Raw genomic sequence first — 22,059 nt, forward strand, 5'->3', positions numbered from 1 at the left:
CGCGCTGATTGAAACACAAAAATAGCTGTGAGACTACGATCTGCGCTGACTGGAATATTGATGCTGCTGATGGAGCTGCAGGGAGCGATGATTACAGCGTGAGCCGGCTCGGCGACGTGAACCGATCGATCGATTTGAGAATTCAAACATTTTGATATTCAAACATATTCACACGAATAGAGTTTACTTACAGAATTTTTATATTTGTCTAATCTGATTACTTGAAGTATCGTTTTAAAACCAATTTTAGTTAGGTTTTTATAATTCGTTTGGAGGTAAATTATAATACAGGTATAACACTTTAGTTAAGGCTTGTGGTATTGTAGGGGGTAATCATTGGATCTACTAAACTGATTTAAAAAATTCTTGTATCACTAGAAAGCCACGTTATTACGGAAAGGAGGAGTTTCCACGCCCCACCCGTGACCCGACAGTTCAATTAGAGAAGGCCACTCGCCGTAATGGTAACAAAAGCTCACCATCTGCGGCAGCCAGCAGACCATGAAGAGCACGGAGAGCATGGCCATGAGCCGGCTGAAGGCCACCTCCTCGGCCGTGGCGGCGTTGTGGTGCGCGGCGGAGCGCTGGCGACAGCTGCTGCGCGACACGCGGCGCACGGCGGGCGGAGGAGGAGCAATGTGAACACACTCACCATCTGCGGCAGCCAGCAGACCATGAAGAGCACGGAGAGCATGGCCATGAGCCGGCTGAAGGCCACCTCCTCGGCCGTGGCGGCGTTGTGGTGCGCGGCGGAGCGCTGGCGACAGCTGCTGCGCGACACGCGGCGCACGGCGGGCGGGCCGCTGGCGCGCGGCGCGCTGATGGCGTACAGCGCGCGGATCACGGCCAGGTTGCAGTACACCAGCACCGCGCACAGCAGGGTGCCTGCACACGCTCACAGTCAGCCCAGCACAAGAGTAAATACCGAGGGAACCACAGATGCAGCCTGATGCAGATGTAGCATCTGTTCGCGAGGTTGGGAGATTCATTGCGCTCAATATAGATATTGGTGATAAGGTGTATGAACTGCCTTGACTTGATTACCAATCACGCAGTCCTGAGTCCTGAGACCACAAAAATAAGATTATTGGTTTTGTCTTTGTTTCTTGAAAGTTTAAGAAGTAAACCGAAGATATGAAGTCGATAGTTTTAACCCCGTGCAAAATAGGGTCGTGTGTCCCAATCATTATCTGAAACATCTCATCTATGTCGCCCTTTGCTAAGACCACGATAAATATATACCGGATAATTTGACACTGACAGGACCAGTCATAAGAACACAAGCCACAAGAATTTGATATTGCAGACTGTTGCAGAAAAAGGAAAAAGTTACTGACGGAAACACAGAACAAAAACAGTACTTTCAAAATAGTTGTGTTATATTGTAAGCAATGTAAGCAAACTTACACCTATTTGTCTACATTCCTGCTCTCCCCGTCTCCCGCCAATCCGCTACATCCGCGCAAACTCTCCGCCGCTTCCGCTAAAGCTCACGATCTCCCGCTCAAATTAGCGGCTGCATAAATATAATGTGTGACGTCACATCCGAGCGTGCTTGCTACTTATTGCTTGCGTTACATACGCCGCGAACAATGTCAGGGCAGTCATTAAAATGTACTTACATGTTTGCGAATTACCTAATACCGTCTGGCTATTTAAATTACTTTAAAGACAAATATTTCAATGGTCTTGAGAGACAAGCGTGAACGAGTCATTGTGAATGTTATAATCTTTTTGATGATTTCAACCAGTGGCGTGCTGTTCTGTGTTACACGTATAAATTGTACAAATTGAAAATCCCTTTTCCAATACGTACGGATTCGATACGAAAATGCAGTTCTCAACTTAAAGCTAGACAGTGCAATTCCACATCTATACAGTCTACGCTAGTCCCGTGAAGAATGAATAAAACAGTATAACATACCGAACATGACATAGAAGACGGCGTAGGCGAAGTCGACGCCGTGCGTAGCTTCTCGGTAGCGCTTGCACTTGTGGTTGTCAGCGTCGTAGTACAGCCCCAGGCCCAGCATGGGCGCGCACGTGAGCGCCGCCGCCCACAGCCACGACACCAGCAGCGCCGTGCGGATCATGTAGTACGTCACTTGCTGCACACACAACACACGCGTCAACAGTGCGCCAGGGACTGACGCATACACAACACACGCGTCAACAGTGCGCCAGGGACTGACGCACACACAACACACGCGTCATCAGTGCGCCAGGGACTGACGCACACACAACACACGCGTCAACAGTGCGCCAGGGACTGACGCATACACAACACACGCGTCAACAGTGCGCCAGAGACTCACACACAACACACGCGTCAACAGTGCGTCTGGGACTGACGCACACACAACACACGCGTCAACAGTGCGCCAGGGACTGACGCACACACACGTCAACAATGCGCCAGGAACTTACAAGACATCAACACATTGACAGGGAATGAAATTACATTAATAGTAGTAAAGCTTTTGAGAGTGTGACTTGTAAGTGCTCTGAATCTGATAGTTCTATCAATCATGGTAAGTAATCTTAATAAACTCGTACTAAAATCGAATAAGTTCGTACAAAATTGTCCTTTGGTAGGGAGGTAATTTATAATTAGTGGAAGTCCGCTAAGAACAGATTTTGCGAAAGGGATTAGGGAGGACTAAGGGCGGACGAAGTTGCGGACGTCGTAGTGTAGTATAAAATTTAAAATCTCTATCTATATTTAAGTGTTATTTAGTTGAATGTTGTGTAATGAACAATTCTTGCAAACATATATACCTAGTGAATTTGAATTTAGACAGACTCACTCACACAACCTGTCGATTTGTAAACAAATCAATACAGCTTGTCAAATGCAGAGATATATATAATTTGATCCAAGCAGGTATGTATTTCAATAATCCCGATAACAAGCTATGCTACTTGAATAAACTCCGCAATTTATTAATTTATCGCAGAATATGTAAATAAGGGATAATTGAAGACCGTCGTAATAGATAACCAGTCCGGTCTAGCTGCATGCTTCACTATGATTGATGTGATAATTTCTTGTATCTACGCCTGCATAAATAAACATCGTAATCATTTAAGCGCTTAGCCGCGGGCTCGCCAGTTGCCTGTAACACAGATACTAAATCACTATTATCTGTCTAGTCTTTAGCCAATGGGGGGAGAGTTTCATTTATTACTAGTGGCTGTCCGTGACTTCATCCGTGAAAAATGCTGTTATTCACAAATCATGGAATTTTCCGAGATGAAGAGTATAGCCCATGTACAATCGAGGGTATACCTATCTGCAAAATCGATTCAGAACTTGCTTCACCGTCGTGAAGAAGTATAAGAACCAAACATATTTAGATACATAGAAAAGTATTAGTGTGACAATCTGCGCGTGCAAAACCACGTATCTCCCATTCTTGTTGGAATTTTGGGATAAAAAGTAGCCTTATTGCTATAAAAGTTTCTATAAAAAATGCTATTAGAGAAGAGATATAATACTCGTATATCTCTTCGCCAAATTGTAGGTGTATTCAGATTCGTTCATCCGTAGAACCGTGATGGAGTAATAAGCAAAACATCATGGTAGTCGTTATGTTTGTGGTTTTAAGTGCGATTTTCTCAATTAAAAATTCTGTAAGATCTTTGTGCTAAATATTACAACAATGTAATCGGTTAAATCGTTCGCAAGTTATGGCGTGATCATAGAGATTAATTTGATATTATATAAACCGTTCCGTAAACAATATTTTTTGTAGGTGATATACGTGGTTTATGACTAAGTACAACCAGTAGACTATCAATATGACCCTGAGATGACAGAGTCACATAATTTAACTGAAACCCTGCAAGTGTAGAACCACAGGGGGTACAAAAAAGCGGCCCCGTGGGTTCGGTATCAGTTTCAGCGGACTTTTTTGTACGTGTAATTAATTATAGGCACATGAAGTTTATTTAACATTAATTAAACTTGGCTGGCACACGGCACCGCATTGAATGAAGCCAGTTTATGACGAGCCCTGGAAAGTTATGCTCTGTTTGTTAAGTTTGTTCATAAATAGTGACTAGAATAGAGTAAATTCAAGAGACCCCACGTTAATTCCTGTAACCGACTGTATTTTAATTTTCATCAGGTTAGGTACATTGCGTTGCACATTTGATATCGATCAGTATAGTTTGGAGGATCACACCATTTTTATTGACTAGTTATAAAGTTTTCTATGATTTTAACTTATTTATATTAATGTTTTAACTATAAATAAATCAGATAAGTTACTGTTGTACTGCTATTGTGGCACATAAGAAGCTGGTACACAAGATATCAGATCGTAAGCAGCGACAGGGCCGTCGAAGCCAGTTATGGCGAGATAAGCCGCAGCGGCTGGTTTCAGCGCCCATTGTCAGTGACGTGGACTCTCGGAAAGGAAGTTGCGCGTCAATTATACGTTGGATCATGTTTATCTCTTAGCATAAACTACTCCTAGTTATTTTTCTAGAGTTACGGAAAGCAGTGACGGATGTTTGCGATTAGTGTAGTAGCACTCTATTAAACCTACGGTTATGAAACTTAGGTTCTCAAAAAGAAGAGGAGCCCAGTTTTAATTTCCATAACTAATATTGGAAGGGCGAAAGAGCACCCGGCCAAAGACGACAATGGTTGAATGATATGAGGGAGTAGACTGGGCTAGGCTATCCGAAGCTAAAAGAAGAGGCTAAAATAGGAAGGAAAAGCCTTCGTGTCGTAGTGTTGACCGTTGAACCTCGGTTGGAGGATGGCACACTCAGACCAATTACCTTTGGACTTTTATCGCACTCAAATTCACTAACAAAATTGTCTGTCGTTTGATTGGCGAGGTAAACTCACACATCGAACATACTCGTATTTAACACCATTAAATATCTCTTGTCTCCTTACACTACACACAACTATAAATTTAAATCGTAATGCACACACGTGTAATTTTAACTCAATGAAACATCGATTCTATAGACGCAGTTTGTAATACCTAAACACGTTAGATCGTGATCACTTTTGACCGAGGGGTAACGACTAGCGAAGCAGGTCCTAAGTAAGGTCTATACGATGATGATGTTACTATAGCCCGCCTCGTCTTCACGTCAACTCACTTTTGGGGTTTATATTGGTAAATAAACGCAACAACTAACGCAAAAATTCAAACGTTAGTTATTGAAAATAAATCTCGATTCAGATAGGATCGGTTTCCAATTAATTGGAGGGGAATGGGAATATTGGTCATATTTAAAAAAATATGGCAAATTTTGTTTTTTAAAAAATAAAAAAAAATTAGTTAATAGTGTTAGATTTTTAATTATTTAAATAATTATAAATACATAAGACAACATATAAAAACTCCTTCTTCCAGATAAATGTTTTAATCTGTACTGTTTATTAATGATTATGGTTTTATTCTGAGGTTGGTAGGGTATTGTGATATATACTCTATGAAAAAGAGGCGAACATGCGATTAAGTGGCGTGGAGTAAATTTAATTAATGTATTATCCATCTACCAAAGTAACGATTTGTTTAAGAATGAGTAATAAGTTATTTGAAATACAGTTTATACATTCCAGCTTGTGTTATTTTATTCCATTGCTTTTATCAGAAGTGAGAGTACCTACGAACACGATGTCATTAACTACATTAAAGTCGATCTACAGAAAGAAAATGTAACGGCATTTAAATGAAGTGTGAATTTGGGAAACAGTGGTTTAAATTACGAGAAATGCGATAAAAATCATACGTGTGTACAACCATTAAGTATGTATACCACTGACGGCTATGGGACCACGCCGCACTGGTCCCGGTAAAAGTATTTATGCGATGTCGGTTGTCGATGCTTACAATATCTAACAAGAATGAAGAAACGTAAACGTAACACACTTATACCATGTTGACGATATTTATGAGCAAAACAGTCAAACAGTCCAACAGCACTCATAAGAGGATATTATTTGAAAAACTGCGAGAGAACAGAGAAGAACGTGTAAATTAATAACAAAATACAAAGATGCATGTGTGGTGTTAGCTGCAGAGTTATATGAGATGGAATCCTGTTGGTTTGACGGATGAGAAATACCAATGATGTCTAAATATATTAAACTAGGTGTCTGGGTGATATTAAAAAGTTACTTGTGTGACAATTGAGTAATAAATAATTAATTATAATAATATCATTGATCACAAATTGTCTTAGAGCCCAGTCTGTATGGACTTCAAGTAAAGAGACACAGATTGCCATAAATAGGTTGTAAAATATTTGTCTAAGACATATTTTGACAGTTTTGTGGGTGGGTGACGTTGGGCTCTCTTTTCATTAATGGTCATGTGCAGATGTATAGATTCTACATACAAGTAAATTAACCATACTATTGCTGTTGTTTTAGATTCAATCAATCAGTTTATTATTTGCAGATACACTAGTGTATTTAATCCATGTCTCATTTGTTTATTTCTAGCATTTTATTAGATTGCAACATTTTGTATAATTATGAAAATTAGTAATTATTATGGGGTTGTGGTTAGAATTATATATTCGGATGGTTACAATGATATGTGCATAAGGTTTTAACTAGGGTATACTAGTACACTAAAGGTAAAAAAAAAAATTAGAAAATTCCTTGGCCAACATATTAAGTGGTATAGGTTTTGAATATAGATTTGTATTGGGTCCTTAGGTAGTCAGTACATTTGTGCATCTACAAAGTGCACGCCACCGAGTTGTTGGTACCTGCATGCAACTGATGGGTGGTCTGCATCAAGTATGAATCAATATAGAGACTTAAATCATTACATCAGTAAAATAATTAATGGATATAGCCAAAAAAAAAAAAAAAAAAAGAAATTTAACAGAATAAAAAAAAAAAGAATATACTAAAATTAATGAATAGGTAAAACCTCTGATAGCAAACTAGAGGTATATAACAAAGGGGGTGGTCTGGTCTAAGACAGGTTTATGCTACTATTATTACAAAAAAGGGGGTAGTCTGAAGATAATTATACAATACATAGTCAAATATCATCTTTTCTTATCTAGTGATAACTACTAGGATTGGATTACATACTAAAATTATTACAATCATAAATCGCAATATTTTCAAGAAGTCTTTATTATCATTAAAAAAAAAAGCATTTCTTTAAGAGAAAGAGTCTTTTGTCTGAATTAAAGTAAATTGATAGATTAACACATGTTTAACATTTTATTTCATTTTATGTACCGGGTCTAAGGTTCATTCAATTATAGACTGATTTTCTCTTGGATGCTAGGTATGCTAGTTATGTTAAATTAAATTATTTGTCAAACAAGTATGATATTTATCTGAACGATTAAGTGACTGAGCTATGTGATACTGTGTGAAAATATTTGATTACAGATCCGAGATGCATGGATATTGATTGATGAATATGGGATATATGAGATTCTCATGATAATCATTGGGTTGAACACAGCCCTATTCGACAGTTGACCCAAATCACAAAGATGAGAGAAGTTACACTATGTATTGATAACACACGATTTAAATTTAGTATTTTTATTTATGATATGATGATATTATAATTATGTATTATATTGAGAGTTATTAGTTTTGATATCATATATACATATATTTTAAATATTTGCTCACATCCATGATGTTATTCATTAATTATGACTTACTGATGACGATTTGTGTTTTGGTAAAATTTTAATATAAGGATAGATGTATTACACAGGCCGACACGATTTTCGTTGTCCAAGATATAATTATTTTTTTTTCTACTGATTTTGTAGTGCTGATTACGAAATCAGACCTAATTTTATCATATCACATCAGATTTTTAGTAAAATTAATATATTCGCTAGTTTTGATTTTTCAGTGAAATTTTCGAGTTTTGGCACTCTTTCTTTGAATTAAGCAACCTCTCATGAGAAATTACTTCAGTTATAACAACGACACACCTATTTGTAACGCGTTTCGTGGAAATAAGCTGTTATAGTGCCTTTGTTAAAAAAAAAAATATATATATATTTTAGTTAATGGTTTTTTTTGTTGTTGGAAAACGTCTGATAAACATAACGTCTTCTATAAAGTGTCACAATAGTCCAGATATATTTTGTTACATTTGTTGAAACTTTATGATTCTAAGCAAAAACTGAAAAATTTGTGGAAAATATGTATAATAAATATGTAGCTTATTTTGACTTCAAAATACAAATAAAATCGTGGACTCTGCAGTTTGTACTAATCGTGTTGAACAATTAAGGCAGTGGACACTGGACATACAGCAAAAGACAATCTCTACCTTTTGGTACTACCTATGATATAGTGAAAGCAAGACAATCATACAGATATTGTTATTTTTGCTGTATGTTAGAAGCTTTTAAAGTAAAATTTGTTTTCCTTTTTGTAAAAAAAAATTGATGTGATAGAGTAATTGTGCAGGTATTTTTGTGTTCAAAATACTATAAATTACTGATAATTTTTACTGAAATCAAAACAACGTTCAAAAAGTATTCATTTGTCGGCCGGTGTTATCGATAATATTTTAGATAGTATTATAGTATAGTAGTGTTATGACGACTAATATACCGTTATTTGTTTTGTGAATGATTATGGATATATTTGTTGTATAATAATTTCTCTATTGATTATTACACAGCAAAATAAAATAAATAAATAAATATAAAAAGATTCCAACGAATTGATAAACTCCTTTTTTTGAAGTCGTTTAAAAATGTATGTATATGTATTTATATCTGATTTTATATTTTGATTATCTTCTATCACATGTCATCTGGAAGTCTAACACGATCATGAAGTCCTGTAACTATATTAGTTCTGAACTTGATGGTGAGGGGTTCGGTGCAGATGCAACACATCATCTGGAAGTCTAACACGATCACAAAGTCCTGTAACTTTACTAGTTCTTGACTTGGTGGTGAGGGGTTCGGTGCAGATGTCACACATCATCTGGAAGTCTAACACGATCACAAAGTCCTGTAACTTTACTAGTTCTTGACTTGGTGGTGAGGGGTTCGGTGCAGATGTCACACATCATCTGGAAGTCTAACACGATCACAAAGTCCTGTAATTTTACTAGTTCTGGACTTGGTGGTGAGGGGTTCGGTGCAGATGTCACACATCATCTGGAAGTCTAACACGATCACAAAGTCCTGTAACTTTACTAGTTCTGGACTGGGTGGTGAGGGGTTCGGTGCAGATGCCATTAATCGATGATGACGAATTTGACAAATATAAATAATGTTTTGAAATGATGAAAATAGATAAGTTGATTGACAAAGCTTCACATGAACATTATGTTTATTTATAATATGTATCACTCTTATTCTTATTTAACATTTTTATGATAAAAGTATATAGAAGAAATCAAGAATTTCATTATAGTTTCATTGGATTCTTTTAAATAACTTATGGGATGCTGTGTGATAATTAATTATAAAATTTTATTGTTAACATTGTTCTATTTATAGTTGATATTATAGTAATGTCATAATTTCATGATATTCTTGTGTTGTTTGGGGACAAACTTTTAGTAAGGATGGCCGAATATTAGAAGATAAAGACATTACATTTGTAAATATTACATATCGTCTATGTACTTAATGCTTTAAATTAATCTACTACTCTGTCTAAGTTAATTACAATATTTAATAAGTCTCTGTCTAGAGTAAAGCTCCCTCTTGTCATCTGGAAGCTCAGACAAATATTAGAAGATAAAGACATTACATTTGTAAATATTACATATCGTCTATGTACTTAATGCTTTAAATTAATCTACTACTCTGTCTAAGTTAATTACAATATTTAATAAGTCTCTGTCTAGAGTAAAGCTCCCTCTTGTCATCTGGAAGCTCAGACAAATATTAGAAGATAAAGACATTACATTTGTAAATATTACATATCGTCTATGTATTTAATGCTTTAAATTAATCTACTACTCTGTCTAAGTTAATTACAATATTTAATAAGTCTCTGTCTAGAGTAAAGCTCCCTCTTGTCATCTGGAAGCTCAGACAAATATTAGAAGATAAAGACATTACATTTGTAAATATTACATATCGTCTATGTACTTAATGCTTTAAATTAATCTACTACTCTGTCTAAGTTAATTACAATATTTAATAAGTCTCTGTCTAGAGTAAAGCTCCCTCTTGTCATCTGGAAGCTCAGACAAATATTAGAAGATAAAGACATTACATTTGTAAATATTACATATCGTCTATGTACTTAATGCTTTAAATTAATCTACTACTCTGTCTAAGTTAATTACAATATTTAATAAGTCTCTGTCTAGAGTAAAGCTCCCTCTTGTCATCTGGAAGCTCAGACATACATAAGACCTACCTCGCTAGATGTTGTTTTTCGTCAAAGTACATGATTTACTTGTATGATCTAATGCGATTATAAGAACTGTCTCTGTAGAATCGAGGTTTCATAGTTATAACTTTATATTAACATAACTTTTAGTTTAGTTTAGGAATGACAAAATGACAGACAATTTTGTCATGAATTTGGGTAATTGGACTGAATCTGGAAGTGATTAAAGATTGAATTTATTTCAAATTTGTAAAAACAAGAATTAACATACCAGTTTAACTGAATTTAAGTGTTTGGATTTTTATCAATAGAATCACTATTAAAATCTGTATAGGTCTGTATTCACAATTTGTAAATATTGAATGAGAAATCTGTTAAACTATAATTATATAATTCTTAAAGAATAATTAAATGTATTGTAGGGTGTTTCAACATATTGTTAAATCAAGGTTTAAAATTAGAAAATATCTGTAATGACAAAATTGAATTTTACTACTTGTAAATCAGTGAATTTAGCAAGTAGTAATAATAATAGATTAATTGGGACTCACTTTTGTTATAATTAGAAATTATTGGAGAATTAATGAGTTGTGGTAATAAACATAAATTAAAATTTTAAATACTATGAGACATAGTTCAGTGAATCTTTATAATAATGTAATGTTAGAATTTATTTGTGTTTACAAAGTTTGAGGACAAACTTGTAGTCAGTATGGCCGAATGTTAGATTTTTAATTATTTAAATAATTATAAATACATAAGACAACATATAAAAACTCCTTCTTCCAGATAAATGTTTTAATCTGTACTGTTTATTAATGATTATGGTTTTATTCTGAGGTTGGTAGGGTATTGTGATATATACTCTATGAAAAAGAGGCGAACATGCGATTAAGTGGCGTGGAGTAAATTTAATTAATGTATTATCCATCTACCAAAGTAACGATTTGTTTAAGAATGAGTAATAAGTTATTTGAAATACAGTTTATACATTCCAGCTTGTGTTATTTTATTCCATTGCTTTTAATAGTTAGATGATTAAGTTGTTGGAAATGTGCAGGTTAGCGCACCTATTATTTCACTATACTTATCAGTAATTAGTATTTTTAACAATTTGGTCGGCTTGCAAACTCATGTCTGCGGGAGCTGTAAGAATTTCATTCTAGGTAATCTGGTAAAGTACCTACTCGTTGTTGACGCCGCGAACTTTGAAATATGAGCGGGCACCCTACCTTCTAGTAGAGGAAGGGCCTGGTGAGCGCCAGGTACAGCGCGACGCGCGCGCAGCAGTGCCAGCGCGACGCGGCCGCGTCCACCGACTGCTCCGACGTCAATGAGTACCTTCTGGTAGAGGAAGGGCCTGGTGAGCGCCAGGTACCGCTCCAGCGCCATGGTGACGGCGATGCACACGCTGCCCACGCCGAACACGCGCAGCGCGACGCGCGCGCAGCAGTGCCAGTGCGACGCGGCCGCGTCCACCCACTGCTCCGACGTCAATGAGTACCTTCTGGTAGAGGAAGGGCCTGGTGAGCGCCAGGTACCGTTCCAGCGCCATGGTGACGGCGATGCACACGCTGCCCACGCCGAACACGCGCAGCGCGACGCGCGCGCAGCAGTGCCAGCGCGACGCGGCCGCGTCCACCCACTGCTCCGACGCCACCATCGCGCACATCATGCCCACCTGCAACATGCCACCTGCTGAAGAGCTGCTGTATCTATGTGTGATGGTCTACGCGAGTGACCACGAACTGATAGGGTATGCATTATGCATATATAATTCAAAAAATGGATAATTCCATCTGCTCTGGATCGAGTCCTCAAGGTAAGCAATGAATTTTTGTATCTATGAAATGCTCGCCACTGTCATAGCATATGAACTCGGAATGAGATCGTGACCTATCGGCTCGCCATCAACGGCGTCGGGTTCGACAGGATAATACGCGGGAGGGGTCAGAAAGACAAATGTGCTCGAACAGCGAGCTGCAGATAAATGTGTCCAGAGGCGAGGCGATTACTATACGATTGCGACAACACAATGAATAGAGCAATCACACAGCAGTGTCAGCTGATACTGAATACACATTCGGCACCTATAGATTCCAACTATTAGGATTTTCTTTTCAAAAATTGTAAGTAGCAGCAATCGGAGAGTTACGTTACCTCCGTAGTTCGAAGAACATGTTAAACTGTTGATTTTTCAATGTCGCATACTCGAACCCACTGCCTCGTGATCCAAAACCACAATACTAATCACCAATACGTGCCAATACGTACCAATACGTGCATTCACCACGCTGCTATAATAAGGTGCGGTGAGCTTTTATCGACTACTCTCCACTATCAGATATGATTACGACCGCTTATTCTTATTTAAGTAGAGATTTTTCCTAGCTGATATTATTTTATAGTTCCCTTTCCTGTAGGAATACGGGTATAAAATATAGTCTATTTTCATCAAGGATAATGTAGGATTCTAGGGATGTAATTTTTTTGAATCAGTCCAGTATTTCGGAGACTATTCAATGCAAACATACAAACAAGTAACTCCTCTTTATAATATCAGTATAGACAACAGAGAGATATCTCACCAGAGCGACCAGATCGTTCGCAGCCAGGGACGTGAGCAGCAGCAGATGCTTTCTGTTCCTCACGCGCCGCTCGCCGCGCCGCAGCGCCACTATCGCCGCAGCGTTGCCCACGATGCCCAGCGCGTACGCTATCTTCAGCAATATCTTCATCACCGCCTCCATTTTGGAGTGGTGGGCACCAGTCCCGTGGCCTGAGGCGAGCGTTTCGTTTACTATGAGAGGCATCGTCGTGTTCCACACGTCGCTCAGTGTTGAGTTGAAATTGTACAACTCTGTGGTATCCATGGCGGTGTACGTGTTATACATCGTGTTAGCTTTCGTATCTCTTCAGTAAGAGGTATTCCATGGGGTTTGGTGTAACATTGAGCGTCTGTAAATCTTTGATTGGTGAACTGTTCTAGTTGGTAATGGTAATGAATGATACTAACTAATTAGGTACTATTAAATTGGAGATGCTAAAGTTTCTTTCTGCTATAAAATTCCGTAAGTTGGTGCCTCTTTCTTACTAGTATAGTACTCGTTTATATCGTTGCGGGATCACACTGTAACAATAGAGTAAATATAAACATCTTTAAATAGAAAATTCTGTTATATAACAAAATATAAAGTCTAACTTTAGGTTTAAGTACACACACCTGTAGACACAAAACAAATACAACTGTAGTGTATTTATTTTGAAATTGTTGTAGAGAATACACAACTACTTATTAAATTAAAACACTATGGTTCTACGATTTTAATGCACGACTACCCGGCTACCATTCGTCTACGATATGGCATCCTAACTAATATTATAAATGCAATGTGTAGGGCCGTAATAGCCCAGTGGATATGACCTCTGCCTCCGATTTCGGAAGGTCTGGGTTCGAATCCGGTGCTGGAATGCACCTCCTACTTTTCAGTTGTGTTTATTTTAAGAAATTAAATATCACGTGTCACAAACGGTGAAGGAAAACATCGAGACCGTTGTGCTTGGTCCATGCAAGAGGCCTATATGTCCAGTAGTGAACCTCCATCGGCTGATAATGATTATGATGATGAATATAGGCAATATTTCATCCCCACGTATTCCCACGGCCGAATATGAAGGGCGAGGTGTATTATAATACGACCTACCTACTTTTATTAATGTTGTCTTTGTATAAGCGATCATTCAATACAAATTAAACGGAAACGCAAACCCTACAGCTCGTGTAGTGTTTACACAGAAATTAGCTGTGTAGTCTGTGTGACAACTGACAATACGAGGGCGCTGCGTACTTCGCGAAAACAACATCGCAGTGATGATCAAATCAAACATAGTTAGTATTCAGTCAGATTGCTGTAGCCATTACACTGTTTGCGTTGGGGAACGATTAGCGCTCATGTACAAACAGTTACAAATCAAATACATAAAGGAAATGTGACCGCAGACATACAACATTCATTTTCTGACTAACAGACGCTTTCGGTTTCACCCGCGTAGTTTCCGTTCCCGTAGGAATACACTTCTGTGCTTATAACGCGACGGATAGCAGCGACAGGGAGGGATTGAACCATTAGTTTGTGTTAGAGGAAACATCTCGTCAAGGTCCCAGGATTTGTGACCTTGGCTTTAAGGGATCCTTTTTAAAATGCGTTAACACTCACCATCCCCGGTCCGAAATGTTCTTTATGCCCACATTAAGCAATTTATAATCAATTTCACTACAAATCATTTTTGCACAAAGTCACGATAAAACAACGTTTTAACAGTAAGAACATTGCTCAACAAAGAACTGAACACAAGTCACCCTAACCAATCACCATATTCAAATACCTTCTTTTTGTACTTATAAAACTTAGTGTTAACACGTAACACCACCCATGTCCCGTACTCATAGGAACTCGTAACAATTAGGCTAATAGTCCATTCGCTGGCCCAAAGCAGATTGGCGGACTTTACACACGTAGAGAATTAAGAAAATCCTCTGGTATGCAAGCTTCCTCACGATGTTTTTCTTACACGCATAACTTATGCGTCATGTCAACGTGAAATGGTGGCAAAAATACTGGCTGCATTACCGCGTGGTACAGTCAGGCTAATTAGGCAACACTTCATCACCAGAAGTTATAAGTCACTGCGACTCCATGGTCCAAGGTCCCCACTAATATCTCCACCGCAAAAGGAATTTATTGTTAATTTTTATACCTACCCACAGTTCAAGTTACAAACAACTCATTTATACAAAAACATCAATAACTTATTATTCAACATTACATATTAGTGTACCGTGGACCATGGTGTGACTGTGATACTTGATGAACATATTATTATGTATTCTGTGCCAGTAGGTCAAACCGATGGGACTAGGGCCCTGAATTAAATAAATGCGTTTTTTTAGATTTTCGATGTGTTTATTTAGATCGTTAATGGAAAAGTTTTTCAAAAGTGTTATCTGCGCTAACGGCGTCATAACTTGGCGCATTTGTTTATTTACTATTATTTGTGTAGATCTATGATTTATACAATCGACCATCATCAATACAAGGCCAAGCCTCCCTCTCCAGCAGGTGATTAGGAGATTAGGCCCTCGATGCTACTCTTGTGATGGTTGGAAGGCTTGACACCTTCTCAGAGGGACGAGGATATGATACCACCAACTGACTGAGAATTTTACCGAGATGTAAGAAATGCTTTCTTTTCATAACGCGAACTAGGGGGCTCGATCGGGTTCATCATCATCATATCAGCCGATGGACGTCCGCTGCAGGACATAGGCCTTTTGTAGGGACTTCCAAACATCACGATATCGAGCCACCTGCATCCAGCGAATCCCTGCGACTCGCTTGATGTCGTCAGTCCACCTGGTGGGGGGTCGGCCAACACTGCGCTTACTAGTGCGGGGTTGCCTTTCCAGCACTTTGGGACCCCAGCGTCCATCGGCTCTTCGAACTATGTGCCCCGCCCATTGCCAATTCAGCTTCGCAACTCGTTGAGCTATGTCGGTGACTTTGGTTCTTCTGCGGATCTCCTCATTTCTGATTCGATCACGCAGAGATACTCCTAACATAACTCGTTCCATCGCCCGCTGTGTGACTTTGAGCCTTCTTATGAGGCCCATAGTTAGCGACTAAGTCTCGACTTGAGTCTTGGTCGATCGGGTTCGTTTGTCAGCAAATGCAAGCCACCATAATTTTTGTCAAACTGGCAGTTTTCCGATAGTGATTTGCTGTAAAACGGATCTAATAAAGTTACGCAATTTCCCATACGGAATCCAGGATTTCGTGTTTGGAAACCACTGGACTCAAGTAAGAAACCCCCGCCTATAACAGAGCCTCACATGGTAGACCACGTGCGCTTCTCCATATTCACAGACAGCACCACAACAATACAACATGGCCGCAGAAATAAGCAAGGTACGAATACTTTCCCCATGGACGTAACTTTCACAAATGACTGAAACTACTTACCTACATTACATTATTCACCTTACATAAATCACATTAAAGTCAGCGCCCCAGAAATACCTTATTTTAGGAGGGTGGTATATTCGACAACCTATATGATCCTTCTATAGGTAATTTTGTAGCCAATTATTGAGTTTTTACTGTGGTGGATTTGAAAGGTTTCAACGGGTCAGATCTTCAACCGTACAATCGTCAAAAGTCAGGGGGAAGAGTTTCCAAGTCGGAAAGTTCACGACATTTATAAACTTGTCTCTCTGTCTGAAGTGGATCATTGATCGACACGATCCTTATCTCTTTATCGTCGTGTTATTTACGGCTGCAAGTCTAATTTGGTCTAATCGTGTGCCTATTTATGCTCGTTACGTAATTTGGTGTCCACAAAAAAGTTCAAATTGTTTCACGTGTCCATTTTCGGCATTGTAACTTTTTGTGCCTTCATTTGCTGCTACGACGAGTTTCGACGTGAAATTGTATACGGATAAGGAAATTTGAAACGGAGTCCTGCAAATTTCGGGTTGTAAGATAGCAGAAACTTCTAGAAACAAGCAAGGCAACTCAATAAGAGTCATGATTGAATGGTGTAAATCACGGGGCGAGCCAGTCGAGACTTTCGAGTACATCCAATCTCGCGATCTCGGGGGAAGTAATTATGCAGCTTCTCAGCTCCTGGAGGGAATTTATACTTATTACGAGCCTTATTTATGACTTCGAGTGGATGTTGTATGTCAGCATAGGTACCTACCTATTCGTATCTACCTTATTGTTCTGCAAGAGAATAATAATGTAGTTTTTTGTTTGTATATCTGAGGCATCAGCCATGTATAGTGCTACTAATATTATAAACGCGAAAGTTTGTACGGATGTTTGGATGTTTGTTACTCTTTAACGCCGCAACTACTGGACCGATTTGGATGAAATTTGGAATGGAAATAGTATATTTCCATTCCAAATTTCTATACTTTTCATCCCGGAAAAATTCATGGTTCCCGCGTGATTTGTGAAAAACTTCCACGCGGATGAAGTCGCGAACGTCCGCTTGTTTTGCATAATTGACAATTGTCTTAATTTCATTTAGCCGCATATTAAAGAGAACGAAAGTTATTTAAACACATAATACCTACCTAAATATTGTCTACAATGTCGAGTTGTGTGTTTATGAAGTGTAAAAACCAAAAAGTATAGGCAAGTATATATATTAATATATACCTAATATTAATATATATATACATAAATATAAACCTAATGTAAGTAAACACAAAATTGTGCATGTGTGAGATCAGTGGAGTTAAATTCGGATCACTTTTTGCGGTGATTTAGTAAGCACGTAACGTGATGAAATCTTGAGCTATCTTAGTACTCATAATACAGGCTGTGACACAGGCAGTGATGTATAAGATACCTTAAATTACCTACCTTAAAGTATCTGAAATACTAGATGCAAGATACTTTTAAAAAAAGCATTTCTGATACCAGATGCAAATACTTTTCTAAAAAGGTATCTGAAGTACTCTTAGACCATTAAAAAGAAAGGAAATACTAGATACAAACCTATCTTTAAAATACTTTTTAAAGATAAAATACTTTTGTAAGAAAACAACATTTAATAAATTTTAATTGAATGTAAGTTTATTAGAAAACGGTTCTCGAATAGACCGCGTTGATATCAAGGATCAGGCAAATGTGACAAGACAAAATATGTAGGTAAGTTTAAAATTGAGACTATTTAAGTTTTAGTAGAGATTTGAGTAAATTACTTTACAAGTTAATATAAATATGTATTGTCTTAATATATGCATTTAAAGTATAGATAAATAAACAACATTACATGATATCTCGCAATACTAGAGCAGTTGCATAACGCCGTGTTGTTGTGTACAGTCCCGCTGCTCCCGGCTGGAGTGGTGACCGTGACGTGTGGCGCAACCCGCTGTTTTACAATTCTATCGCGCTCGTCGCAGGCGCCATTACAATACATTGTCATTACAAATTATACAATCTTTCTGACGTCCCGTTTTAGATTTCAAATTTTATTTTGCCAATTTCTATTTCCAATGCATTGTGTTTATACCGTAGGTACCGTGACAAAACACTGTATCTAAACCATAAAACCATATATTCATGGTTTTTTTTTATTCTTTACACGTTGGCCCTTGACTACAATCTCACCTGATGGTAAGTGATGATGCAGTCTAAGATGGAGGCGGGCTAACTTGTTAGGAGGAGGATGAAAATCCACACTCCTTTCGGTTTCTACACGGCATCGTACCGGAACGCTAAATCGCTTGGCGGTACGTCTTTGCCGGTAGGGTGGTAACTAGCGACGGCCGAAGCCTCCCACCAGCCAGACCTGGACAAATTAAGAAAATCTCAATCTGCCCAGCCGGGGATCGAACTCAGGACCTCCGTTTTGTAAATCACCGCGCATACCACTGCGCCACGGAGGCCGTCAAAAATGGTGAGATTAACCATGTACGCAGGAGGTATTATAGTGCACAAGTCTGTGCGCAAGCAAAGGTGCACTCTCACGATCTCCGACCGAGATCAGACGCAGGACCGACGGCTTTACTTTACTCTCCGTGGCACGGGGACCAACACCGCCAGCTTCCCAACTCTACGCTGCTATTAAGATTTATCTGGTAAGAAAAATCTCAATAACGTATTTTTTTTTGCTGGCCAGACCCGGGATTCGAACCCTGGACCTTATCGTCCGTACCTTAACCAGCTAACCACAGTAGCAATACAATACACTGTGATGCTGTGTAATATATATTATTATTTATTTATTATGTAACGATGTATTTAATCAACATAATTATTATTATATTATTTAATCAATTATTATTCCTTACTCAAAACTAGTTAATTATCCTCATTTCGTAATATTTGTGATTCCTCTGATTCGGATTTATCATGAGGACAATTGAATTATTTTCTTTGATCCAGCGCACACATTACGTAACACAACATTCAAACATTTTGGCTTTCATTAATCTGTGGTATATTTTTAGCAAAATTAGTAAGTCTTTCGAAATTGGTAATTTTAAGTTGTATAATGTTAAAAAACAGACACAATGTCGGATTAATTACAATTATACATTACGTACGAGAACTCATGTGATAAATCCGATAGTGTCTGTTATGTTACGTATTTTAAACCAGTATCTGTATACAGTAACTTCATCTATTATTATCTATAGGTACGAATACTTAAAAGAGGTTTTGGGAGTTTGTAGGGGGTAATCTCGATCTACTGAACCGATTTTAAAAATTCTTTTACCAATAGAAAGCCACGTTATTTGCGAGTGTCATAGTCTATGTTTTACCCACGTATTCCCAGGAATATATAGTTACGGTCACTCATCACGGAATATCCAAAAGCACTCAACTTTTCCAATTCTAATCTTGAGCTTTATGTTTTCTAAGTTCTATAATGTATAGAATATGGTAGGTAACCACTTAGATAACATTTCTTGTGTAGGCAAAGTCGATAACACACGTCATTTTCCAATATTGAATTTGACTTCCATTTCACATTTATGCTTTGATAAGATAATGTTTTACTCCAAGCAAAATATATCATCATCATCATGTCAATTATCAGCCGATGGACGTCCACTGCAGGACATAGGCCTTTTGTAAGGACTTCCAAACATTACGATCCTGAGCCGCCTGCATCCTGCGACTTCTTCTATATAAACTGATGCATAGCCGTGATAACCTAGTGGATATGACCTCTGCCTTCGATCCAAAGGGCGTAAGTTTGAATCCGGTCCGGGGCATGCACCTCCAACTTTTCAGTTGTGTGCATTTTAAGAAATTAAATATCACGTGTCTCAATCGGTGAAGGAAAACATCGTGAGGAAACCTGCATACCAGAGAATTATCTTAATTCTCTGCGTGTGTGAAGTCTGCCAATCCGCATTGGGCCAGCGTGGTGGACTATTGGCCTAACCCCTCTCATTCTGAGAGGAGACTCGAGCTCAGCAGTGAGCCGAATATGGGTTGATGACGAACAGTACTTATAATTCTATGAGTTATGACAGTGAATGAGTTCGTGCCCAACAGTGAATGAGTTAACGAGTAACGCTGTCAACATTATACATTAATCATCACAATTATGTTAATCAAAATTCCCTAAAGAGAGTTCAATAAATATGTTAGTATCATTTATTTTTTGCATTTTACCTAAATCATGAGGAAATAAATTAATAAAATTGGTGTATTCCATCTCATAAGTGCGTGGTGTCTAGTAGTATTAAAGGGTGGTTAGGGCCGGGGATGGGCCCCCCCCTTTGATAATTTATTAAAAACCCAACAGTCAAATTATTTATTTTTGAGACGTTGAATGGTTGATTATAAGTGTCGTCGCACACGGGCCTCACGCGACAGCCACAAACGCCGCCACAAGAAGCAAAAAGGGGCCACAAAAGTATTAAATTTATGAAAATTACAGGAAATTATAGTATGCCGGTAGCGGCGTTTTGTGTTTGTGGCTGGTGGCCCGTGTGCGGGAGCCCTAATGTGTAAAGCAAAAAGACTATTATTCAAACTTCAAATTAAAGTATCGAGTGTTACAAACACTTCACTGTTTAATTGTTCAGATTTTTATGTTGCTTTCAAAAAAACATCTCATTTATTTACGCAGTGTGTTTTTTCATGAAATAAAAACATAAAAAAATATTTTTTTGGCTCACAAAGGGATAAAATGTAACTTTATCGAACTTATCTTAAAAATATTACCTTATTGTAAATTAATTATTATTTAAGAGCATAAATATAATATTTACCCAAAATATAAACAGCGATATATTTTGCGGATCCAACTAGAAAACCTTCACACAACACTATAAGTTCTGTAGTAACTTCAGGAAGCTGTGAATTTACATGTGCCCGACAAGTTTTCCAAAAAAATACAAATATTCGCAAATTCCTTGACAACGACTATTATTAAAGTAAACAAAAAACAATAGTTTTCATATAACAATTAAATGAATAATGTTTATCGTTGGTGCGATATTTTTTCACAAAGTCGCGAATGTTTCGCGAGTCGCCCGGCTACGAGAGTACGCAGAGCACGCGCGCACGGCTGTCGAATTCCGAGTGGACTGTTTACTTTACTGTGCCAGTGTCCAGTACTACTGGCCGAAGCTTCTGCCCTCGTGTAGCGCAACCATCAGAAGGTCGGCCGATCGGTAGAGATACTACTGACTTACTGACAGATACCGGGGTACTTAGATAACATGTCATCATAATAGTAGGTAATCATTAATGAGATAAAGCGATTATCAATAAGCATAAGAAGTGCTTTTTTTGTGATCATCTAAGTTCGTGAACTCTGTAAACGTAGAGCACTACAACATCATTCCTTTCCATAGCAACTTCGTTGTTAGTTTCGAAAAGGTGCATTTTAATTTTGTCATCCGAGTTCAAATTTGAATAAGAGGCGATTGTTATTGGCGAAAAGTTCGTCGACGAGTGTAAAATACTGTTGCAACGCTAACGCTAAAACTATAAAATGTATGGAAATTACAAAATCCGAATGATAGGTCGATCATTACTTATCGGTAACGAATGTCTATCCCTGGCATTTTTAGTTTTAGAAGCATTTTTTATTTTATTTAGATTATTTTATTTAGATGCCATGGTTATTGCAAGGAAGTAAGTGACGTAAGCCCTCATTCGCACAAGAGTTTTATTAACGGACAT

At 38.0% G+C, this 22,059-nt stretch overlaps 1 protein-coding gene across 2 annotated transcripts in view; it reads right to left on the reverse strand.

Moving 5' to 3' along the window:
• The window catches only part of LOC112043842 (prostaglandin E2 receptor EP3 subtype), a 28,172-nt gene extending 6,695 nt beyond the window's left edge, over positions 1-21,477 (reverse strand). The window contains exons 1-5 of one of the 2 annotated variants that reach the window (XM_024079460.2): positions 21,141-21,473; positions 12,925-13,466; positions 11,841-12,017; positions 1,925-2,108; positions 653-885 (exon numbers count right to left, since the gene is read on the reverse strand). In XM_024079460.2, the coding sequence (XP_023935228.2) occupies positions 653-885; positions 1,925-2,108; positions 11,841-12,017; positions 12,925-13,230 (900 nt within the window). In that variant the 5' untranslated portion in view covers positions 13,231-13,466; positions 21,141-21,473. Of the gene's footprint in view, positions 1-479; positions 886-1,924; positions 2,109-11,840; positions 12,018-12,924; positions 13,467-21,140 lie in introns of both variants that reach the window. The other variant, XM_024079459.2, reaches the window with a different exon arrangement.
• Positions 21,478-22,059: the final 582 nt, after the last annotated feature.

This window comes from Bicyclus anynana, chromosome 22 (genome assembly GCF_947172395.1).
Source record: "Bicyclus anynana chromosome 22, ilBicAnyn1.1, whole genome shotgun sequence".
Lineage (NCBI taxonomy): Eukaryota > Metazoa > Arthropoda > Insecta > Lepidoptera > Nymphalidae > Bicyclus > Bicyclus anynana.